Below are 24,732 nucleotides of genomic sequence, written 5' to 3' on the forward strand. Positions count from 1 at the left end.
AACATGTTTTCTAAGTCAACTTTCTTTTTGGTTGGTGGTTGTTCCTTTTGATAGAAGCATCGGCCTGTCTGTCTATATTTCTCTTCTTTTTGCTTCTTATATTTCTCATACGGTAACCACTCATTAAGTTTTCTCCGATCTTCATCATATTTATCCCCATTAGAATAGCAAACTTGAGACTTTTTATTTCCATGTTCATCCAAGTGGCATTCTTTTGTCAAGTGTGGACCATTGCATCTTTCACATCTAACTGTAATATTGATCCATCTTTGTCATTCTTCTGTCCATGGTGTCAAGCATAGCTAGTACAACATCCATATCTTCCAAATTTCCTCCCCCAATTCCTTTAGTTCCATCATGTCTTGGATTATGTTATTCACGAGAATGCTTTGAGAACTCTTCAACCAACTCCTTTACTTCACCTGGATTTTTCTTCGTAAGTGGTCCTTGAGAATCAAGGAGTTGCCTTGTCATGACATTCACCCCATCATAGAATATGGACACTTCTTGTTGTATGTTAATGTCATTTTGAGAAAATTTTCTTAGTAACCCTTTATAATGCTCCCATGCCTCATAAAGCGATTCACCCGGATTTTGTTCAAAAATTTGGCTATTGTCTTCTTGAGTTTAGCTATTTTTGAAGGTGGCATAATTGTTCCAAAAACTGCTCTCGCATCTGTGCCCAAGTAGTAATTGCACCAGGTGGAAGTGCCTTCAACCAATCTCTTGCAGCTCCCTTAAAAGTAACGAGAAACATCCTTAACAACACAATCTCTCTTGGAACATTCGAGACATTAAAATAGTCTGCAATGTCATTGACTTCATATAAATGTTTGTAAGCATCCTAATGATCCTTCCCATAAAATGGTACATCCTTAAGTGCAGTAAGAATGTGTCCTTTCAACTCGAATGTTGTAGTGGCGGGAAGTATAGGGTGTACTAGACCGGGACCAACATCGTCTCTTATCCGCTTCTTGTACGCCCCCATGGACATATCAGCAATGTCTACCATCTCGTTTTCTGGCTCGTCTTCGGGTTCACTTTCTTCAAGCTTTGGTTATGTATCATATTCGGTTTCTTTTTTATTTGGATTTTATTCAAAGTTTTCTAATTTACTTTCTTCCTTCCTTTGACTACTAGACTATCCCACGTTCTTTCCTTTCTTTTTCCTAAAAACCGATTTAAGGTCTTTAAATGGTGAGCTCTTTGGTGGTTGGTTTTCTTTCACGTTTTTATCCGTCTTTTTGTGAAGGTCCGACTCTGGATCTTTAACTGGTGGTACCAAAGGTTTGTTAGAACCTCTGGTCATGAAATACTGCAAAAAATAAAAAAAATAAAAACGTAAATATGAACAAAAACTAAAAATTAAAAACACTAAAAATACTTTCCTAACTGAACCCATGCGGGTACTTAAGCTCCACGTCGTGGTATCATATCTAAAACAAAAATTAATGCAGAAAATTAACTTTTTGCAGGTTTTACCCCACAAAAAGAATCGATTAATTCTAAGCAAATAAATTAACAATCAAATAAGTCGTTCCCTGGCAACGACGTCAAAAACTTGATGTGTGAAAATATCTACACCTAATTTTATCTCCTAATCTACTAGCTATTCGACCCAGGGCAATATGCCCCGCACAGATAGTATAGCACAAAAGTCGGGTATCGATCACAAGGAACAATATTAATTAATTAACCTACTTACTATTAGATTAATCCAAAATTCTAACAAAGATAAAGAGGGTTTTTATCTAATGTTGCAAATTTACATAAACTCAATTCCTTAACACAATTCAATCAAATAACAAAAACACTTTTTTTTAGTTCGAATCCACCTTTTCTCAATGGTTTTACTATTAATTATGACAATTCCTGTTGGTTACTAATGAAAATATTATTAGCAATTCAATTACAAATTTGCTAATATTAAACTAATTCATGCAGAGTTATGTATGATCATAATATATTTAACACACAATCATTTATTATTTAAAATTGGAGCTATGTAAGATTGAGTTGACAAACTCAATTATGGTCATAATATGAGTTCTCTAGCACAACCAAATTCAATATTTCAATTACTTATCTAAGATTGGTTTGATCTTAGCTCTAATAATTTAATGTTCGCTAAATTACTAGGTAATCAAATTCATGCAGATTAATGGTCACCAACTACACAAAATAAGAGTTTAAAGTAATCTAGTATCAAATCAAGCATGCAAGGTGTAAACAATCAAACACAAGACTTTAACCAACAAGAAAAGTCTAAATCTATATATACAAACCATGAGTTCCAACTTCATCTAGCTAACATAAGCAACTAGGTTTAGCTGCTCATACTAACAATTGAACTAAAACATGTCATAATCAAAAGCATACTAAATTACCAAACTAGAAAGTAAATTATGATCTTCTCCTTCTTCCTTGGTATTAAAACCAAATTCCTAGCCTTCTGAACCTCTGAATTCGACTTTTGGAAATCTTCTTCTAACCAGCCAACCTCTCAATTTCGTAGGGATTAAGGGTATTAATAGTTGTCATGAAATCACATTCCACATTGTGGAATAGGAATCCACATTGTGGACTTGGATGAATCCTTATCGGGCAAGGATTTCGACTTTATGCACACTCATTTTCCAGAATTTTCCTTTTCCACATCGTGTAAGTGATATCCACGATGTGGATACAGTTATTTTCGTGGGTTTTATCTTATTTAGTCTTCCAAGCCTCCAAAGTTTCTTCTTTTTCCACTTTTAGTCATTGTTCTTCAAAATGACTTATTTTAGCTGCAAAATACAATTTAATCTTATAAGTACCATTATTTCATGCAAATAACCAAAAATATGTATAAAAATGTATTCAAATACTGCCTAAAAGTATGTATAAATATGGCAATATCAATGAGACATTCTCACCAGTGGCTACGATAAAAATCTATTAGGATAATGCTATCCATAGCTGTCTTTCGTGACTATGAAATTTAGCAGATAGATGTCAAAACCTTTTTCCTTAATGGGAAGTTGGTTGAGGATGTTTACATGAGTCAGCCATAGGGTTTTGTTGATGCAATGTTTCCTAATAGAGTGTGTAAGCTTGAGAAATCAATCTATGGACTGAAACAAAGCATCTCGTAGATGGAATCTTTGCTTCAACGAGAAAGTCAAGGAGTTTGGTTTCTCTAGAAGTGAGGATGAGTCCTGTGTATATGTCAAAGCCAGTGGGAGTATCGTAACCTTCCTGGTACTGTATGTTGATGACATACTTCTTATAGGAAACGACATTCCAACTTTGCCAGAGGTTAAGTCTTGGCTTGGAAAGTGTTTTGAAGATCTTGGAGTTGTTCCAACCCTTAAGGAGTCAATAGAACTTTTCTTTGATAATGAAGGAATGGTTGCCTTGACAAAGGAACCATGAGATCATGGAAGATCAAGACATATCAATAGAATGTACCATTTCATCAGACATAGAGTAAAAAAAGCTCACCTCGCTATGAAGAGAATATCATCTAAAGAAAATTCCACTCACGAAAGGTCTGAGTAGGGCTAAACACATTCAGCATGCCAGGAGCATAGGTCTGGGAGATGATATTAGTTTTAGTAGTTAGATGGTTAGTTTGAAACTTGTAACAAAGTAAATGTAATTGACTTTTGGTGATTAAATAATATAGAATTATTTATGAGTTTGTTTACTACCTTTTGTCAAATGTTTATTCTTGTGTTTCATTTTTTTTTTTGCATGTTTTACTTCCCGAATAATATGGTTATTCAAATTCCACAGCCAATCATACTTTTGGAAGTAAGTAGTGAATTAAGATTGTTATAAATTGAATTGTAGATTGTCTAAGGAGTTTTAGACATAACAATGGTATTGCTACAATGTTCATGAGTACTTAAAAATGGAGATTTAAATATTGGATTAACCCACGCTCAGAGAATAACTTCATGGAATTAATCACAAGTAATTTTGAGACGATAATATCTTATAATCTTGAAACAGAGATATATGAGTTGTAGTTTACAAGTTAGTTGTACATTGATAATACGTAGACGCATCAGTAACATGATGTTATAAAACGTATTGTCATGTATGATTTGATGAGAAATGGTGCAGGCATATAAGTCAAAGTTTATTCGTTTATTTTGCCCTAACAGGAAAATGCGATATCTTTGGTCTCCTTGGTGATTTGGTGTTAACTTATAGTGTCTAGCTCGGCCAGGACTAAATTGATGTGCTCAATTATAAGTTCCATGTCATTACCAATCAGAAATCAAGAAAAAAAAGTATTGGATAATGAGATTTTTGAATGATACCTTGCATAATGGAGGATTATATGATCACTTATCTTAAGACAAGTAATTGACTGGGTTAAAGTTCGTCAATGGCTTTTAGAAGCTACAATTTGTTGATGGATTCAGAAGTTATATTGGCAATTATAGTTATAAGCTTATCCAAGTGGAAAACTGTTAGATTAGGTGTCTAAGCCTATAACTAAAATTGGTATATACTTGAATTGATAATAGCACAGTCCTTTTGGGCTGCCCTCAAACCTAGCAATTGGACAGGATGATATTTTAGAGAGAGGGATTAATTTATTATGTGAATAATAAATTGAATAAATGGTTTATTAATGTGTTATGAAAATAATATATTAATTAGAAATCATATTATTTAATTAATAATTGATCAGAAATTAATTTGAATTAATTTTGGGATTAATTAAAAGTATAGGGACTATTTGGTTATTTATTGATAGTTAAGAAAGGAAGGCTCTAGAACCTCATGCAATGAGGTGGAAGAAAATATCTAGGACAAGCCTAAGAGTTTTCATCTAAGTCCCTTGGGTAAAGGGATTGGGCTACTTGGTCACAAAGCAAAGGGATCTAGGGCATATCCCTTAAACCCTAGCTTTAGCACCAAGTTTCCTCAATTATATAAGGAACCTTTTGGTCCTATATTTCAATCACTCCTTTACTTCCCAAGGCTTGGACAAAATCTTGCATCCCCTCTCCTATCTCTTATATTATCCTCTTGCTAGCTTGGGTATAATTTGATTAGAGGCACGACACTTGTGGTGCTTGCTTCCAAGAGATCAACAAAGAGGAATTCTAGTTGCTTGCTATAACAACTAAAAGGTATGTAATTCTAAAACCCTCTCATATTAATTTCGAAAATATCCTAGGGTTTCCAGGTTTCTTTTTGATGCTCTTAGTTATAGGTTCAATAGAGAATTCATAGATCCTATTTAGGTTGCATGCAAACTTAAGGGTTTTAGTTTTGTCTGTTAACCTAAATCCCATCAAAGACGGCCAAGATGATTCAGGAGGTTCGTGGTAGACTTCAGACAACGTAGAGTAAGTAGAAGAGCTACGCACACAGACATCGGTTAGACTAGGAGTTCCAGGTCGGGGATATGGTACTCGTGAAGGTGTCACCTTGCAAGGGTGTCATCCAATTCAGGAAGCGTGGAAAGCTAGGCCCTAGATACATTGGTCCTTTTAGGGTTTTAGCCCGGGCAGGCAAGGTGGTGTATCGTTTGGACCTTCGAAAGGAACTCAATCAGATTCACAACACTTATCACGTCTCTCAGTTGCGGAAGTGTTTGGTTGATGATTTCATAGTGGTTCTATTGGAGGATATTCAGGTGGATGATCTTCTGAATTAACTTGAGACCGGTGGCGATCCTTGAACAGAAGAAGAAAACCTTGAGGAACAAGGTTGTAGGATTAGTGAAGTCACATGATTAGTGAAGGCGCAGTGGCAGCACCGAAAGGGTTTTAAGTGGACATGGGAGCCTAGGGAAGAGATGAGGGAGCATTACCCCAGATTGTTTGTGGCATCGGACCTCAAGGACGAAGTCTGATTCAAGTGGGGGAGAATTAAAATACGCGATATGTCAGGTAAATGCTAAAGTATTTGATTTCCTTTTTGTTTGGATATTTGGTCCCCAGTACTTGGGCGTACATAAGGTACGTTGGGCGTACTCCAAAGGATTGCATAAGGCGAGATGTCACCCAGGTACGCTAGGTGTACGTCAGTCAGGGGCAAACCCTAATTTTTAGGGTTTGCACCCTATGTAAGCACATTAAGTCCTCAATGCCCTCACCTTATCAGCCCCTATTTCCTTTTTGAGCTAACCTCGAAAACCTTATTCATTTCTCAAAGAGATTGAGCTTGTATTTGTGTGTTTTGTGTGTGTGTGTGTGTATGGTGCTTATTGAAGAAGAAGAAGAAGAAGATGGCTTGAGGAGAAGCATTTGACAAGAATGAACTTGTAGATCTAGAGGTTATTCACCATTTCTAGCTCAGTGTGTGTGTGTGTATGGTATAAAGTCTAAAACTTGTTCATTCTATGTCTAGATCTAAGTGTGGGGAAGAATTTAGCATATTTTGGTCCCATAGATGAACTCTTATGAGTAAATGCTACTCTTAATGTTATGAGACGTCCCTTTTGTTGTTTTGAGGTCCTTTGAGCCATAAAGCTTGTATCTTAGTGGTTGTGGATCAACCATGCATGAGTTAGTGACCACTTAATGGAAGTAGAATGTTAAACCCATGACTTGTGTCCCATTAAGACATGCAAAGGGATAAAGTTGCCAACTTTATTGTTTAGGACGTCTTAAGGAGGCTACATCTGAAGTTGGATGTTAGATCTTAACTGATTAAGACCTTAAAAGGAAAATTAGCCAACTGGGGCATATACAGTGGTACGTTGAGTGTACGCACCTAGAGTCCTGATTTAGTGAAGCATCGGAGTACGCCAAGCGTACTGAGGGTACGCTTAGTGTACTCACGCAAGGGGTTTTGGGCTTTTAGTTTCAAGCCATCTTAGGCTTTAGGGTTTTGGGCCCTTGTTCGACCACAAGTTATTCTAGGTTGGGCCTTTATGGATTTGGGCCCATATTGGACTTACAATGCCTTTTTGGACTTTTAGGCTAGTTTGAATTTGGGCCTTGGTATGTTAGGCCCAATAAGGGGAGGGAAAAGCACCCTTTTTCCCTTAAATCCCGGATTTAGGATTTGGACTCTCGGGTTGGGTTATTGACCTAATTTCTAATAAGGGTTTTATTAGTTGTGATTTAGTGAGAGGATTTCACGAGACAACAACTCGAGTGTGATTTGATATCTTCAGTCTGAGGTGAGTTTCCTTCACTATATCCGTGAGTCGAAGACACCAATGCCGGCCCACTAGATTATGTTTGTAGGAGGATGATTGTCTTCGTAACAATTACCAGTTATATCTGTATATGCTTGATGTATCTATGACACTTACTGTTATGATTATATGCTAGTTGTAGGGGTTGAAATAGACCCGATACCGGTTGAAAGAGACCGAAGGGGTTGGAATATACCCAATAACGGTTGAAAGAGACTAAAGGGTTTGAAATATACCCAATACCGGTTGAAAGAGACCGAAGGGGTTGAAATACACCCGGTAACGGTTGAAGAGACCAAAGGTGTTGAAACAAACCCAATTATGCTTTGAATGTTATGTATGTATGGTATGTGGTATTTTGGGGAGATTACTAAGCTTTGTGCTTACTGTTTTCTATTTATGTTTCAGGTACCTCTAGCTTGAAAGGGAAGGATCTGGCTTGATCACACCGCATCTGCCCATGTTTTCTACATTTACTTGATTTCTTGGATTTATACTCTGATATTATTTTCATTATGATACATTTCTAGTTATTTTGTCATGACTATTTGGATGTTTGAAATGAAAATTTTGGGATGGTATATATATATATATATATATATATATATATATATATATATATATATATATATATATATATTACATGGCACATATTGTACATGTCACTGTCTTAATCCATGTATTTTTATGATCAAATGTGTATACACACACACACACACATATATATATATATATATATATATATATATATATATATATATATATATATATAGAGAGAGAGAGAGAGAGAGAGATGCAATACATCTGATCATAAAATACATGGGCTAAGACAGTGACATATACAAAATGTGTCATGTATTAAAAAGATATTCCGAAAGAGTTTAATAAGCTCTACCTACTACTTTGATATAGATTGTACTTTCAATATGCTTTGGATCCTTTAGCTTTCAATATTGATGATTTCGACATCTTCACAACACTTTGATACCTACCATTCTCCCTTTTTGTGAAGATACGATATTTGTCTAAATAATTTACAAAATTTCACAATGCTAAGAAGAGCCTTCCTAACTTCCAAATACCATGTAAGCAATTCATGCATTTCCTTCTTGTACATGGCTCCAAAACAACATCTTATCTGCCTTTATCAATTGATTAAGGGTAAGGAGGTTTCCAAATACCATATAAGCAATTCATGCATTTCCTCTAAAGATTGTATTTATTTTGTATATTTTTACTTAGATACTCTGTAGAATATAAAGAGTTTGGAGTTAGTTATCAAATAGGGGAGATTGTTAGGCCCCTTGTGATTGGATAAGTCAAAAGTTGTTTATCATCGGATATTGTCCGTGCCACTAAATGTCACCGGGGGTTGCATCCCTTAATAACATCAGGATGCTTAATGAAGATGCGAAACAAATCAAGCACTCAAGAATGAAGATAACTTCCTTCTATGTTAAGGATTGTTTTGAAGATTGGTTTGCCATAACAAAAGACTCCTACTTTGTTTGGGATTGTGTTTTCATGTCCATCTATCTTGTATTTTAAGATATAATTTCACATCTTTTGTTATATAAATCGATGACCCTTTACACAATAGGGTATCGATATATATAACAAAAGATGTGAAATTATATCTTAAAATACAAGATAGATGGACATGAAAACACAATTGTGTAAAGGGTCATCGATTAGGAATGTGTTAATAATCAAAGTTTGCTCTTTGATTATCTTATTGAAACCTTCTAATCGAAAAAGTTTGGTTTCATTATTTTTGTTTGTTATCGTTCTTATTCGTGTTAATTACTTGTTGAATATGTTGGTTTAGACCAATATACCCACCACATTTTTTTAAATGTATTTAATAATTATATAAATATTTGAAAACAATAATTAAATAAAAACATTACAAAATAAATCTAATGGTAATATTCTTCATGATTTCCTCTAGAACCCTCAAAAGTCAAAACCATATGGAGCTTGTATTTTGTGTGATATAATGTATTGTAGTTATGTGAAATGCTTGATATGGAATGGGTGTATTTATAGTGGATTTTTATTTAAAAAATTTTAATTTAAAAAAAATAGCCATTGGAGGGATGGGAGATTGATTTTTGTGCGGTAATCTCTTTTCATACGGTATACCCACTGCACATCTGGGCGATGTCATGTTCACTGCCCCACTGCGATAACATACCACCCAACCCTGTGTGTGGTGGGTATACCGTATGAAAAGAGATTACCGCACAAAAATCAATCCTCACTGCGATAACAACCCACCGCAACCCTGTGTCGTTGTCTTCCACACCAATTAATCTAAGTAGTCATTTTACATGGAAATTGGACAACAAACATCACAAGAACTTCAAATAAGAACCAATTTTGTAAAAGGAAATTTTCTAGAACCAAAATTGTAAAAAAAATCAACTAAACTAAAAGAGTAAAGAGGTAATTTATTTGGGAAAAAAATTACAAATCGTTCAAATTTAGGTCCAATCAACATCAATCATAGTACATGAGTTGAGCAAGTTTGCAAATAGAAAAGAAAAAGATGAATTTTGCAAGTAGATATTGTTGTGATGTAGTGTCATGTCGTGTGTTAGAACCCTACATTCATAACTTAATTCCCAAAATCTTTATAAAAGATATACCTTTTACAAATTTTCAGATATTGTATAGGATTCTTGATGCTTGATTGGAAAACTAATTGGAAACTTAACATTTCATTATTTAGTAAGAAAACTACTACAAACACAAATTGAGCAAATTTGCAAATAATAAGACGAATTCTGATGATATTATAAGGCTAAAGTTCCAAGAAACAGTTGTAAGTAGATATCGATTCCATAGAACAAACCAACTTCATATAATTTTTTTAAACTTTTACATATATGAAGCAGAAAAAGTAAAAGACAGAAAATTTTGCGTATTCATAACATTAAGAAAGGTAGAAAACTACTTACCTCATATCACTAAGATCTAAGAAGCCTTGACCTTTTCTTCATTCACAACAGAAAGTATTGGCAAACTGCTTAAAAACTCATCAAGCCCTTCAAAAAATCCATTACCTTCAATGTTATCTTCTTCACCCTGCCCTTGACCTCGATTTCCACCAATCATCTTTGAACCAGATTCTTCCCCTTCATTGTTATTAAACTCAACATTCAAATCCAACTTCCCCATTTCTTTTGCAACCCGACCCGATTGTCTTCTTAGGTTACTATTACTAACCAATTCCTTTTTGCTACTCTCTACACTGTTTTCCAGAATCTTTTTCCTCCTTTTTCTAGTTTTCTTAACATGTACACCTTTTGCTTTCCTTTTACGACCTCTCTTCTTCATCTTTTTCACCTTTTTGTTATCGGTGCCCTTCCAATCAAGATCAGAATCGTCGCTAGGTTCTGAGATACCTGTAAAGATATCATCTGTAACATCATCTATGTAGATACGTGGTTCCGAATTTCTTCTTTTCTTTGGCGAACTATCGTTTAGATTGTGATGAAGATGAACTTGAGGTGAGACATCGTAGAGAGGTGAAATGGATGTCCAATATTTGTTTGTGCCTTTGCCATTGTTGTTCTCGAGGTTTGGTAGCGAAATCCCTAATGGGAAGGACCCCCAACAACAGAAATAGGCTTCTTGGCCTTCGATTATGGGTGGAGGAGAGGGGACTGGAACTGCTTGAAACGCTCTTTCGCAGTTGCGACAACGGAGGGTGCACTCTGCGTAAACCCTAGGGTATTCGTACATGTATAGACAGTAAGGACACGCAGTCCAAAATGTAGGAGATGATGAATCGATGTTCTCAGAATCTGACTCGGTTACTGTTTCTTTTTCTTCCTCGCTCACACCATTGTTCGTATCAGGATTAGTAGGAGGCTGGACAGGGGTAGCATTCTGTTCCAGCGACTCTTGTTGCTGATGATGTTGTTGCTGCTGCGGTTGTGATTGTGGCTGTGTATGTGAAGGCGGCTGTGAATGGGGTGACGGTTGTGGCCAAGACACTGGGGGTTGCAGCGGTGCTTCAGGAGGAGGAGGCGGCGGAGACCCCGATGGAATATGTGGCTGCGGTTGTGAATGTGGTACCGGTTGTGGCCAAGGCATTGGGGGTTGTGGCGATGCTGCGGGAGGAGGAGGCGGAGGCGGAGACGAAGTCGTTGACTGCATAGGTGGTTGCGGTTGTGGATGCGGTGGCGGTTGTGGCCAAAACACCGTAGGTTGTGGCGATGCTGCAGGAGGCGGAGGCGGAGACGGAGTCGTCGACTGTATAGGTGGTTGCGGTTGAGAATGCGGTGGCGGTTGTGGCCAAGACACCGGAGGTTGTGCCGATGCTGCAGGAGGAGGAGGCGGCGTCGACGATCGCATAGGTAGCTGCGGCTGAGGTGGTTGTGACGGTGGTCGTAATTGTTGCTGCGGCGTCGACGTAATTTGAAACGGTTGTACCTGAGGCTGAAACAGTTCTTCCTCCTCGCGTTGTTGAAACAATTGCTCCTGCTCACGCACCGGCGATGGCCTAACAGGATTTGATTGTGACAAAAAATTGTGCTGTTGATGACTCCGCTGTACCCTAGTTTGAAGAAATGTCCGTTGTTGTTCGACCAATTCCTGTTCATTACCTGACCCCATACGATTGATCGAAAAAAAATTATGTTGATGTTGCTGCTGGTGTTGATGTTGTTGTTGCTGTTGCTGGTGATGGTGTTCGAGGTTAAACCCTATATGATTCATCTCCTGCTGTTGTGGAAAATCAAGCTCCGAATCATACATAGATTTCCGTAAGGGATTCGACAACACAGCCCAAGCATCATTCACAAGCTGAAACGCTTGATCGGAGTACGGAAACCGGTTTTGGTGAGGGTTTAATGTTACAGCAAGCCGTCGGTACTGATCGGCGATGTGCTCCGTGTCCTGAACAAACCTAACGAGTTGAAGAATCGCGTAATAATCCGGCTGCTGAGTGCCATGGCTCCCGGCGACTCGTTTCTCGGCGGCGAGGAGCGTATCTGCAATTGCTAGGATCTGATCAGCAGCTTCAAGTCTCGGGTCGGATTCTCGTGCTCGGATCGCAAATGTCTTGGATCCTACAAGGTCGTGACCCATGAGCAGTTTCTCGGCGATTCCGAGCCACCGTTGTGCCTCCGCCCGTGCTATGAAGCTATGAGGGTCCATGGTTTCTCTCTGAAGCTCAAACTGCAGTTATGGTGGTCGGAGGGAGAGGTAAAAGGGTAGCAGAATTTTTTAATATGACGGAAAAGGACATGGCTTTTATGAGGAAAGGGTAGGTACAAACGGAAGAGTTGCAGGGGTATAAATGCCTTTTTGAAAGGTTATGGAGTTAGAATCTAGTGTATCTAACTGGAGGTCATGCACGTTTAAATTGAATTATTTGCAGCTAATTGACAAGAATAAATGTTGGCGCCAGATGAAAAATGGCTACTTCCAGAAGCAAATCGCAATGTATGGTTGTACATTATGGATAATTTGTTGTATTCTACCCTTTTCGGTTAAATTTGTACGGTCTTTTTTAAATAGATTTGACCTGTGAATCATCATGATTTATACCACGAAAAAGTGAAAATATTATATATTTTAATATATGCTAAGAATATAAAAATTTTGTTATAAATTCTGTGGGACATACTGATTTTTTAAACACAAAATTACAAAGGGTTGGGTTACATTTTCATTTACCTTTTAATATCAATCTAATCAACCTTTTATATTTAATTTTACATCATTTTATTTATTTTTCTTTCTCTTTTTGTTTTCTTGTTGTTTTTTCGAATCGATAAATATGACAAACGTAGAAAATGCAAGGATAAAAAGTCTGGACTTTGCTACGAACCATTTTTTTCATGTTTTTATGAAAAAAAATGTAAAAGTTTTAACTACAAGGACCAGAAGTGTCAAAATTGCTAAAGAATTAAAGGGATAGGAATTAACAACTTTTTCGAAAAGGGATCATAATTGTCAAAGCATTAAAGTTTTGTGACCAAACTTTAAATATTAAAATGTTCCTAAAAAATATAAAATTATTGATTGCAAGGACCAAAAGTATCAAAATATCCAAAGAATGAATAGCAAAGTTGCCAAAAAATAGCAAGTTTACTATTCTTAAGATTCATTTCTTTAATATATATATATATATATATATATATATATATATATATATATATATATATATATAAAATATTATAATTATTATTATCAGGGTTTAGATTATTTTTGGTCACTTAACTTTTGGTTTTTTTCTTATTTGGTCATTTAACTATTTTTAAGTTTTAAAAGGTCATCAAACTTTTGATTTTGTACTCATTTAGTCACTTAACTTTTGATTTGGTCACATTTAGTCACCCAACTTTTAGATTTGTGTTCATTTAGTTACCTAACTTTTAAAATTGTGCACATTTAGTCATTAAACTTTTTAAAAAATTTAAAAGTTTAGTGACTAAATGAACACAATTTTAAAACTTTGGTGACTAAATGTGACCAAAACAAAAGTTAAGTGACTAAATGAGCACAAAGCCAAAAGTTTGACGACCTTTTAAAACTTAAAAAGAGTTAAGTGACTAAATGGGCACAAAACAAAAAAGTTAAGTGATCAAAAATGAGCTAAACCCTTATTATTATTATAAATTTTGATAACCATATAAAATTGGGACAACATTTTAAAATTCGAACGACATTATAAATTCGGACGACATTTTAAAATTCGAACGACATTATAAATTGTGATGAAATTATAAAATTTGAACGATTATATAAAATGTAACAAAAGTAAAGTTTGTTTTCAATCCGCATAACGCACCACGTAAATGTAAATAACGAACCAATTAATATATCAATGATAAATAAAGACAAACTTTGTTTTTGTTCCATTTTATATTGTCTTTTGAATTTTATTATGTCGTCCAAATTTATAATGTCGTACGAAATTTAAAAATTCATCAGAATTTATAATGTCATCCGATTTTAAAAACCGATTTATAAAATATAAAATAAAAATGACTTAAAAACCAATTTTATATAGTCGTTCGAATTTATAATATCATCCGATATATAAAATGTTGTTCGAAATTTATAATAATAATAATAATAATAATAATAATAATAATAATAATAATAATAATATGTGACATCCTCAATTTCACGGCTATAAAAGACCGATTTTGTCTATTTTTTATAAAAATCAGAGTAATTCTTTTAATAAAAATGTTGCGGAATTTGTTCACAGAAAAACATGATAAATACGTTATCAGAGTATTTCCGAAGAAATGTATTTTTATTCATCTTAAAATATATGGGATATCATCGTCAATACAAAAACATAAGCATAAACAGAACTTACATTTATTTACACTACTAATTTTACATCTCCTTTAATCTCTCAGTTTAACGTAGCTTCGTATCGACACCTGTAATACAATTAAATTGAGTGGGTCAGGCTTGGGAGCCTGGTGAGCATATAGGGTTTTCAACCTACAATAAATAAATCTATTATGTTTAAACATCAAAAAATCAATCGAATTTTCATCCTCATCAACTTTTGTATTGTTAAAGATCTTACGAATCATATATCCTTCACTCATTCATTCCTAAGGATTATCCTAAGGAATAGGCACGAAGTCCATCGCTGACCGACATTTACACAACATACACTAAGTCTATAGCTACCAAAATAACCAAAGGAATAGGCACGCAGTCCATCGCTGCCCAAGATTTATACAACAAACACTAAGTTCATAGCTGCCAAGGTACTAAATCTATAACTACCAATGTTCATCTATACAGTACTAAATCCATAGCTACCAACGTACATCTATACAGTACTAAATCCATAGCTACCAACGTACATCTATACCGTCTTTCATCCTTCATTATTTATCTACCCATGTTTTACCCAACATATTTGTAGATATAAAAATACATATACAGTTTAAAATCTGTATAAAACATTCATTCAACATCCATCTCGAAAAAACAAACAACATATATGTAATGTCCGGGTTTCAGGGCTAAGCATTTTTGACAATGTAATAGTCTAGGTCAACTATTGTAACTTATTTTGAAGTAACAAAGATAAAATATTTGAGTATTATGTGAATTATGTGAATTATGTGAATTTTTATGCTTATTATGTATTTATAAATGTTTAATAAATAAAGAATAAAAATAAGCGTCAAAACTGAAGTGTGAGATAAGTCCGATATCTCTACATAAAGTTGTAGTGGTCGAAACAAGGATTCCGGAGATATAAAGAACGCCGAAATCCGAGTTATAACGAAGAAGTTATGACCCGTTGAAGTTTCGCGACGGAACCTGCACAATACCGGGAAGCGTAAATAGTGAATTTACGATAGAGCGAGTTTTAGCCTTAGCGGTCTAAACGAAAGTTGTAGAATACGTTAAACCGAGAGCGTCCATAAAAAGAACGTCATAATCTGACTTCGTATGAAAAAGTTGTGATTTTTTGAAGTTTCGGCTTAGTAGTGTACAACCCGAAATTCGAGTAATAGATCAAGCGGTTTTTAGCCGAAATGACCTAAATGAGAATCGAAGATCTCGTTAAGAGTAGCGTAACAAGAAAAAGATGGGCGAAAACGGACATCGAATGAAAAAGTTATGAATTTTTAACAGATCAATCATGTCCCGGCTTGTTAATGATATAACTTTTAAAATAGAGCCAAAATTAGCCAACGGAGTCTAAATGAAAATTGTAGAGTGCGTTCCCACCGTCGCGTGGAGATAAAGAACGTCGAAAACGGAGCTCATACGCGAAAGTTACGAATTTTTAAAATTCGAAGCATAAAATTGCGAGACCTAATGAAGAATCGATAACGTGGCAGTGATCTAGACCGTCCATCACAGATCAGAGGTCGCCTTGGATTCGGACACGTCGCTCCTCACCTACGCCCCACGTCCGAAGTCGGTAAGCCCCGTGTACCCTCGCTCTTATCCGCTCCGAGTGCAAGACAGCTGGTGGCTCGCTGGCAACCTCATCCGAAGATACGCGTCGCGTAGCTAAGGATTACGCCCAGCATAGTCTGAGGCTTCACATGCTATAAAAGGGGGCGAGGGTCTCCAGATTTTTCACACATTTCTTCACTCTCTCTCTCTAAGATCTTTCTCTCTCTAGGGTTTTGAACCCTCCCCTAAGCCTAGGTGATCCCCTAGCACCCTAAGGAAGCCCCGAGGCTCCCGGAGTCCTAAGAAAAAGGGTTTTTCCGTTTCGGTATCTAAAACTAAGTCATATCTCTTGCTACAATTTATGAAAAAAAAGATTTGACATCCTCCTTTCATTTATCTTATTATTACATTTTAGAAACTATATAAGATGACAATGGAGAGAGAGAGAGAGAGAGAGAGAGAGAGAGACTTTATCTTTCAAGCTTCGCATGTATCTAAACCTAGGTCATATCTCTTGCTACAATTTATGAAGAAAAAGATTTGACGTCCTCATTTCATTTATCTAATTATTACATTTTAGAAACTATATAAGATGACAATGTCGAGAGAGAGAGAGAGAGAGAGAGAGAGAAAGGGGGGGGGAGAGAGAGAGACTTTGTCTTTCAAGCTCCGCATGTATCTAAAACTAGGTCATATATCTTGTTACAATTTATGAAGAAAAAGATTTGATGTCCTCATTTTATTTAGACAAAATTACAAAAATTGTCCCTATGGTTTGCCAAAAGTAACAAAGTCAGTCTCTGCTAATTTTTTTTTTTTGATGCAAATGGCCCTTGTGGTTTGCAAAACTTGCATAGATGACCCTTTTTACAAACGTCGTTACTATTCTGCCATTAGGGACTGAATCTGTAAGAACATTTTCGTCTTTTCGAGTATAAAGGGACTGAATTCGTGACATTTACTAAACCATAGGGACCATTTTTGAAATTTCTTTGAAAAAAAGAATTAAATTGCCAGGGGGACGGCACAAACTCATGACCTCCACCCTTTAAATTACCAAAGCCTTAACCAATTGATCTGAATGCTCTCTTGGTTTATTCTTTCTTAAAACTAATTTATATATTAACAAAATTGATAAAACATAAACAATAAATAAATTATAAAAAGCATTTTTTACATAATTTTTTTAAATAAAACAAAATGCATTTCAGTCGTACTATAAAAAAATAGTTTTTTACAAACAAATTGTACGTATTTTTATGTATTTATTTTACGTAATATATATATATATATATATATATATATATATATATATATATATATATATATATATATATATATATATATATATATTCTTTAAAAATACGTTTTCGTATAAAAAATACGTTTTTGTAAAAAATGTTTTTTGTGTCTTTGAAATAGTAATAATTAACACTACTCATGAAATAAAAATGTATAAATTCTTTTGGGTCGCTAATTCTAACCGTTTTTTCGATTATATGTATTAAAAACAAATTAACAACGATTTTGTTATGTATCTAAACAATTTATACGATTTTTTTATGTCAAAAATAATGTTAATAATTATTATTTCAAAAAGATATATCACTATGTCTTTCCATCTTCATTTTAACCATACGATTTAGAACTTGTGATTATGATGAAATACGTATTTTAAATAAGATATATAACCAATATGTTTTTTATGTTTTTTTAAATACATACAAAAAACCATACGTATCTTAAATAAGATATATACATATCCGGTTATATGTATTTTAACCGAATAAGTTTATTATGTATCTAAACAATTTATACGATTTTTTATGTTTTTTTAAATACGATTTAGAACCATACATATTTTAAATAAGATATATACGTATTCGGTTATTTGTATCTAAACAATTTATACGGTTTTTTAAGTTTTTTTAAATACGATTTAGAACAATACGTATTTTAGATAAGATATACACGTATTCGGTTATATGTATCTAAACAATTTATACGGTTTTTTATGTTTTTTTAAATACGTGTTTCATCGTAATCGCAAGTTCTAAATCATATGGTTAAAATAAAGATGGAAAGACATAGTGATATATATTTTTGAAATAATAATTATTAACACTACTCTTGACATAAAAAAAAACCGTATAAATTGTTTAGATACATAACAAAATCGTTGTTAATTTGTTTTTAATACATATAACCGAAAAAACGGTTAGAACTAGCGACCAAAAGAATTTATACATTTTTTATGTCATGAGTAGTCGTAATTATTACTATTTCAAAGACATAAAAAACATTTTTTACAAAAACGTATTTTTTATACAAAAACGTATTTTTTAAAGACAAAAATATATATTTTACGTAAAATAAATACATAAAAATACATACAATTTGTTTGTAAAAAACTATTTTTTTTTATAGTACGACTAAAATACATTTTGTTTTATTAAAAAAAAAAGTATGTAAAAAAATATTTTTTATAATTTATTTATTGTTTATGTTTTAACAATTTTGTTAATATATAAATTAGTTTTAGGAAAAAATAAACCAAGAGAGCATTCAACTTAATTGGTTAAGGTTTTGGTAATTTAAGGGGTGGAGGTCATGAGTTCGAACCCTCCCCCTAGCAATTTAATTCTTTTTTTCAAAGAAATTTCAAAAATAGTCCCTGTGGTTTAGTAAATGTCACGAATTCAGCCCCTTTATACTTGAAAAAGACAAAAATGCCCTTACAGATTCAGTCCCTAACGGCAGAATAGTAACGGCATTAGTAAAAAGGATCATCTATGCAAGTTTTGCAAACCACAAGGGCTATTTGCATCAAAAAAAATTAGCAGTGACTGACTTTGTTACTTTTGACAAATCACAGGGACCATTTTTGTAATTTTGTCTTTTATTTATCTTATTATTATGTTTTAGAAACCATATAAGAGAGAGAGAGAGAGAGAGAGAGAGAGAGAGAGAGAGAGAGAGAGAGAGAGAGAGAGAGAGAGAGAGAGAGAGAGAGAGAGAGAGAGAGAGAGAGAGAGAGAGAGAGAGAGAGAGAGAGAGAGAGAGAGAGAGAGAGAGAGAGAGAGAGAGAGAGAGAGAGAGAGAGAGAGCTCCGCATGTATCTAAAACTAGGTCATATCTTGCTACAATTTATGAAGAAAAAGATTTGACGTCCCCCTTTCATTTATCTTATTGTTACATTTTACTTGTAGAAAATTACAACTTGATTTGTGTGTATATAAGCTTATTTGTGTAGATATGTAAAATTTGTCACATTTTTCCTCTTCTTATGCACAAATCCATCCAAGGTTAGTGGATTCAATTTAAAGGGTACATAAAAGAAAATATAAAATTTCAGCTTCTGGATGGCGACAATGATTGGTGTAACATAGGTGGTCTTGGATTGAGTTAGTGTACAAAGCCTTCCTAAAAGAATCTCAACCAAGGTTTGTGGTTTCTATTCATATTGTGAAGATTGGTTGTATTTTTTTCTATACAAACAATTCATATAGTATTTTATTCATTATGAAGGTTAGTGGTATTTTTTCTATGTGATAAATTACGAAATTCCAACAGCTGTAAATTTGAAAGAAAGGTTTTCTGGGAGGAAGGTAATGCTACATCTTCAATCATTTTTGTTCACTTTTCCATGATACTTTGAGCCGTGCATTTTCAAAAGATGACATACAAATACATTACATACTTTATGTATCAACCGAGGACTTAAAATCAAATGTTTATGCAAGCTTTTCTTAGTAAAATCAAATAGTGATTTCTTTCAATGGTCACAATCTTTATGAACAAAAGCAATTAATATTATTAATATGTAGGTCACCACTTTGGTTTCACATATTCAAATTTTACTTCAAACTTCAAACAAAAAATGGTTACAAAATGTACATATATTGGTTTAAATTACTGGATGAGTGGGTGTTAAGCATCAACATGTACAAAGAAATAGTATGTTCATTCACCTATATTTGTTTTAATTTACATATATTGGTTTTAATTTACTTCGCATGTTTGGATGGTTTCCTTTCTTTTTCTAATCGTATAAGTTATATATATAAAAACTTGTCACACATCTCCTATCCTAATAAATAAAACCTCTATAGCACGTGGCATCTCTTCAATTCATAAACTTTCAAAGTAAATTACCGATAATGCCCTTATGAAATGTCCCCAAAATTGATCGGTTTATTCCACGAAATCACATCTCCTTCGATTTCGCTTCTTGATTTTGGAAACTAGATATTGATTCAAAATTTAAATTTCTCAAGTCGGTGATGGAAACATCGATAATTCGATTTCGATTTTTCATTTTTGGAAGCTAGATATTGAGTCAGAATTTAAAATTCTCAAATCTCTGATGGAAACCTGGATTCCCTTTTACCTTTTAACCGAAATTGATTGCTCAAAGTCGGTATGAAACTTCACCATCGTTCTCTCTCAACCCGATCAATGGCTTCAAAAGTTCTAACAGGCAATCGATGCTTGGCAGACGATATGAATATCGATCCTTATGTTGAAGATGAATATACAATTTTTTTGAGATATGTTATGGACTATCTAAAAATATTGCCTCTGGGTCTTTTTTTCTTCACGTCTTGCTCTATCATTGTAACATCCCAAAAATGCAAGCCAAAAAATTCGTTTTTAAAACATGTACTTAGCAAAATATTAGGAATAATTCATTCAACAATCATTTCATTTCACCAAAAGATGTTGTATGTCAGAAAACATTGTCAAAATCATAAAAATGTCAGAGTACAATTTTCCCAGGAAGATATTGTAATGCGGAATACGAGCAGGTGTGTGTATGTGATGTACCACTACCGCACCAGCTCCTTCCCCTTCGAAGAAGAGGTACCTGAAACCAAAACTGAAAACTGTAAGCACGAAGCTTAGTGAGTTCCCCCATAATACCTCATACCATGCAAGCATATAACATGCAGCTAGGAGATACGGGCCTTGCCCACACTCATGAAGATACAGGCCTTGCCCACACTTCGCTAGCCGGGAGATACAGGCCTCGCCCACACTCCACTATTTGGGAGATACGGGCCTCGCCCACACTCCACTCTCGGAGAGATACGGGCCTAGCCCACACTCAGCCGCTAACCCATATCATACAAGTATCACACAGATAACAAGTATAGACAACTCTATCATACTGGCATATATCATAATCAACTCAATTAAGAGATACGAGCTCGGCCCACACTTTAATACTAACGTCTCGTCTACACGGGTCGGCCTTGGTGCCTTAGACCCGTTACTACTGGAAGGAAACTCACCTCAAAGTAACTGCCAATCTATGTGGAAATTGACTGTCTGCTGCTGCTGCCGCTCCGGAAATCCTCCGGCTATAATTCCCACAAAATACTCAGTCAAATACTGATAACCGCCTTCAGGGTAAATTGTCCATTTACCCTTAACAAGTCATGAGTCAAGTCACAGTCAACTGCCAGTTGACCAGACTCGCCGAGTTGGCTTGCCAACTCGTCGAGTCCCTTTCTCTATACCCAAGGCCAATAGTCCTTCATCCTACTCGCCGAGTTGTATGAACAACTCGCCGAGTTCACCTTCATTCGAAGAACACTCTAAGCTGTGACTCGCCGAGTTGTATGAACAACTCGCTGAGTTGTTCTTGAGATAAGAAGATTGCCATGAACTCGCCGAGTCATGGTATAGACTCGCCGAGTGACTTCATGAGTGAGTCTAGCTTCCGACCCACTGAGTCACACCCAATGACTCATTACTCCCAACCCGCCAATGCGAAAAAGGGGACACTCGCGACTCGACTCGCCGAGTTAGATGAACGACTCGCCGAGTCGGCCACATGCAAAAACTATACACGCGATTCTGCTTGGATCCAGCTCATGCCATTCATAGATCTGGGTTTCTAGGGCATGAATAACACATAAAGTTTCCAACTTTACGTGTAAATAATCACCAATAAAGGTTTTAGGGCTCAAAATGCACCAAAATAGTAGATCTAGGGCTTTCATGTAATATGGCTCCATAAAGACAGAAGATCTAAGCACCTGGAGCTCAACCACACCTAGATCTAAAGGCTAACAAGTTATTACAACCCATAAAGCACAACAAGCTTAGGGGAAAAGCTCAAGAAGGACTTCTATGGAGCTAAAAGGGACTATAAGCATGAAAACAGGGGGAAATCGAGTTATACCTTAAGGAACACACTGAGATAGCTCAAAGATGCCTGACCTCCTCCTCTTCTTCTTGATCTACGTTCCTTCCCACTCCAAAACAGAAACCAGGTGCTACAATCATCTAGGTATCTCTTATCTACTTCTTTTCACTGTAACTAATTACATGTTCAACCTAAACAATCAATTTTAGAGTTTATTAGGGTTGGCTTGCATATGTACAAAATTGTTTGTATTGCAGTTGAGTGGAAAAGTCGAGGGTAGCTAATGACGTTGTTGGGTTGTACTTTACCAATTTTTGGTTAACCCTAATATTGTTTGGTTAGCATTAGTGACATTTCAATGTTATTGGTTTCGATTTTGATTAATATTGTTTGGTAAGCATTACTGACATTTCAATTTTATTGGTTTTGATTTTGATTGTCCAGGATGTTCTTAATCTGGGTTTTGGTTCCACTTTTGTTTTTACTAAGATTCGGAAAGAATTGACGTTATCAATGATTCTGGAATCAATTGTTCACCGATTAGGTATCCTCTCTTTACTTCTTCATTGTAATTCATGCATACAGTGGTTTTCAGTGATGTTAAATTTCTAACAAGTTCAATTTTTTACTTATTGGTTGAGTTTTTTGCAATAACTTGTTGCAAAATATTATAAGGTCCGACTAATCTTTTTCCCATTTTCATTCAATGTCTTCTGTTTTCTTATTTATGCTTTTACAGTGTTCTTTTGTTTATAATTACCTTAATCATATTTTTTATCTGTAGGAGTCCAATGAAATATCGACTTTCTCTTTTGTCATAAGGTCCTCATTTTCGATGTTTGCTTTCTAAGTTACTTTTTCTCGCAGCTTCTCTTGGGTAGATTCTCTATATGATTGCAAAAGTCAACTGATTGCTCCTATTATTTAGGGTTCATGAAGCGGTCTTCAACAACAGACATATATAGTCACAATCAGTGCAAGTTATATCCAAAATTTATAGAAATTTGCATTTATTGAATCTGAACATTTTTTCTTGGATTATCAAAATTTTGTTTATTTGTTAAAGTAAGAAAAGGCTACAGTTTGTATCCTTTTCTGATCATCTGATTTTGGTAATTTTAATCCCAATTTTGATTTGGATTTTCATTCAAGAAATTGATCGATGTTGAATGGAATTTTCCAGTTGTCACCCACACGAACAATTCAAGGTTACTTTCTGTACCAGGCACTCTTCTTTTTCTCTCTGTTTTATGGGTTTTAAATTATGTCATTGGTGCTTCTGCAACTGCTTTGACAAAAAGCTTTTTAAAAGTCTCAAGAAAGTATGTGGATAGCTATGAACCAGTGGGTAGAAAGAAAGGTCTTAGAGGCTTTTTAAACAAAAGTTTTAAGGATCGAAGTTAAAGCTAGGTGTGTTCTTATTTTTTCTCTGTTTATTTGAACCTTAATCTCATTTTTTCCTATTTTAACAATGTGCAAATTCAAAGTTCTTTTTTTGCTCCAAAATCTCCAATATTTGCCCGTTTTTTGCCTCTTTAGCGCTATCTCTATCCAAATTTTGGTTCTTTGGGCCATATATTCAATTGAACTTCATTCTATCATTATGTTATGATTAATTTTCAAGTTTTGGAAATTATAGGAGGGAATGAGCCTCTATGACAAGAAACTTGATAGATTGTTAGATTTGAGCAAAGGTGAGCCTTCTTCCCAAATAGTTTATTTCAATTTCAAAGTTTAAAGTTGTGATAAATCAAGTGATGGAACTTTTATAACCTTTTTTTTGGCAATTGTAATAATTTTTTTGTAGGATCTAAGATTGTATTTGTCGCTATTTTGGATGATCAACCTGCCCCTGTATCCTTGGAAAAAAGCGGACCTCAAAAAGATATATGCTATCGATCTTTGTTGTTTATATATGTTTTTGTTTGATGAAAATGATAATTCTTGATGTAAGTGTGGTTTTGTTGTAGAGAATTAATCTTACATAAATCCAACTATAATTTATTGGGGATAATAAAAATCTCCAAATTTTCGACTCCATTATTCTCTTGTATGTTAACATTGTCAGCTTAGGGTAAAGATCGATTCAAATGGATACACTTGATTTTCTTTAAGAATTTATTTTGACATAGGTTTTAATTTAATATTTTTGCAAGGTAGGTACATTTTTTACAAGCTAATTGCATTATGGTGATAACATATAGAGCACTTTCGAGTGGTAGGTGTAAAGTCAATGTGTAAAATGTGGTTAAAATAAGAACAATGTGCATCATAACTATAATTTATGAAAGACGTTATTTATTAGACTAAATTATAGAATTTCGATGAGCATACTATGAGTGAGCGACTATTTCTTTTTGGCTTATGAGTTAAGACTTTGATCAGGACATCATACCGACTAACTTAATGCATTAAGCGAAGAAACATGGTGCAATGTATAACGTATTCAAATGATATTTTGGTGGATTGTATTGGAAATGGTATTGAGATTGAAAAGGTTAAGCATGTTGTTATTCTA

The 24,732-nt window shown here is 34.7% G+C and overlaps 1 protein-coding gene and 1 non-coding gene across 2 annotated transcripts; one reads left to right on the forward strand and one right to left on the reverse strand.

The window, feature by feature from the left end:
- Positions 1–520: 520 nt before the first annotated feature.
- Positions 521–629, forward strand: LOC145007765 (small nucleolar RNA R71). Its single transcript, XR_013663132.1, has one exon. It is a non-coding gene; the product is annotated as a small nucleolar RNA R71 (small nucleolar RNA).
- Positions 630–9,931: 9,302 nt separating this feature from the next.
- Positions 9,932–12,499, reverse strand: LOC145004632 (uncharacterized). The gene has a single exon (XM_078963592.1). It carries the CDS (start codon positions 12,320–12,322, stop codon positions 10,133–10,135), a length of 2,190 nt encoding a protein of 729 aa, XP_078819718.1. The 5' UTR covers positions 12,323–12,499; the 3' UTR covers positions 9,932–10,132.
- Positions 12,500–24,732: the final 12,233 nt, after the last annotated feature.

The sequence above is a fragment of the Lactuca saligna genome, chromosome 7, assembly GCF_052625555.1.
Source record: "Lactuca saligna cultivar CGN05327 chromosome 7, ASM5262555v1, whole genome shotgun sequence".
NCBI classification, from domain to species: domain Eukaryota; kingdom Viridiplantae; phylum Streptophyta; class Magnoliopsida; order Asterales; family Asteraceae; genus Lactuca; species Lactuca saligna.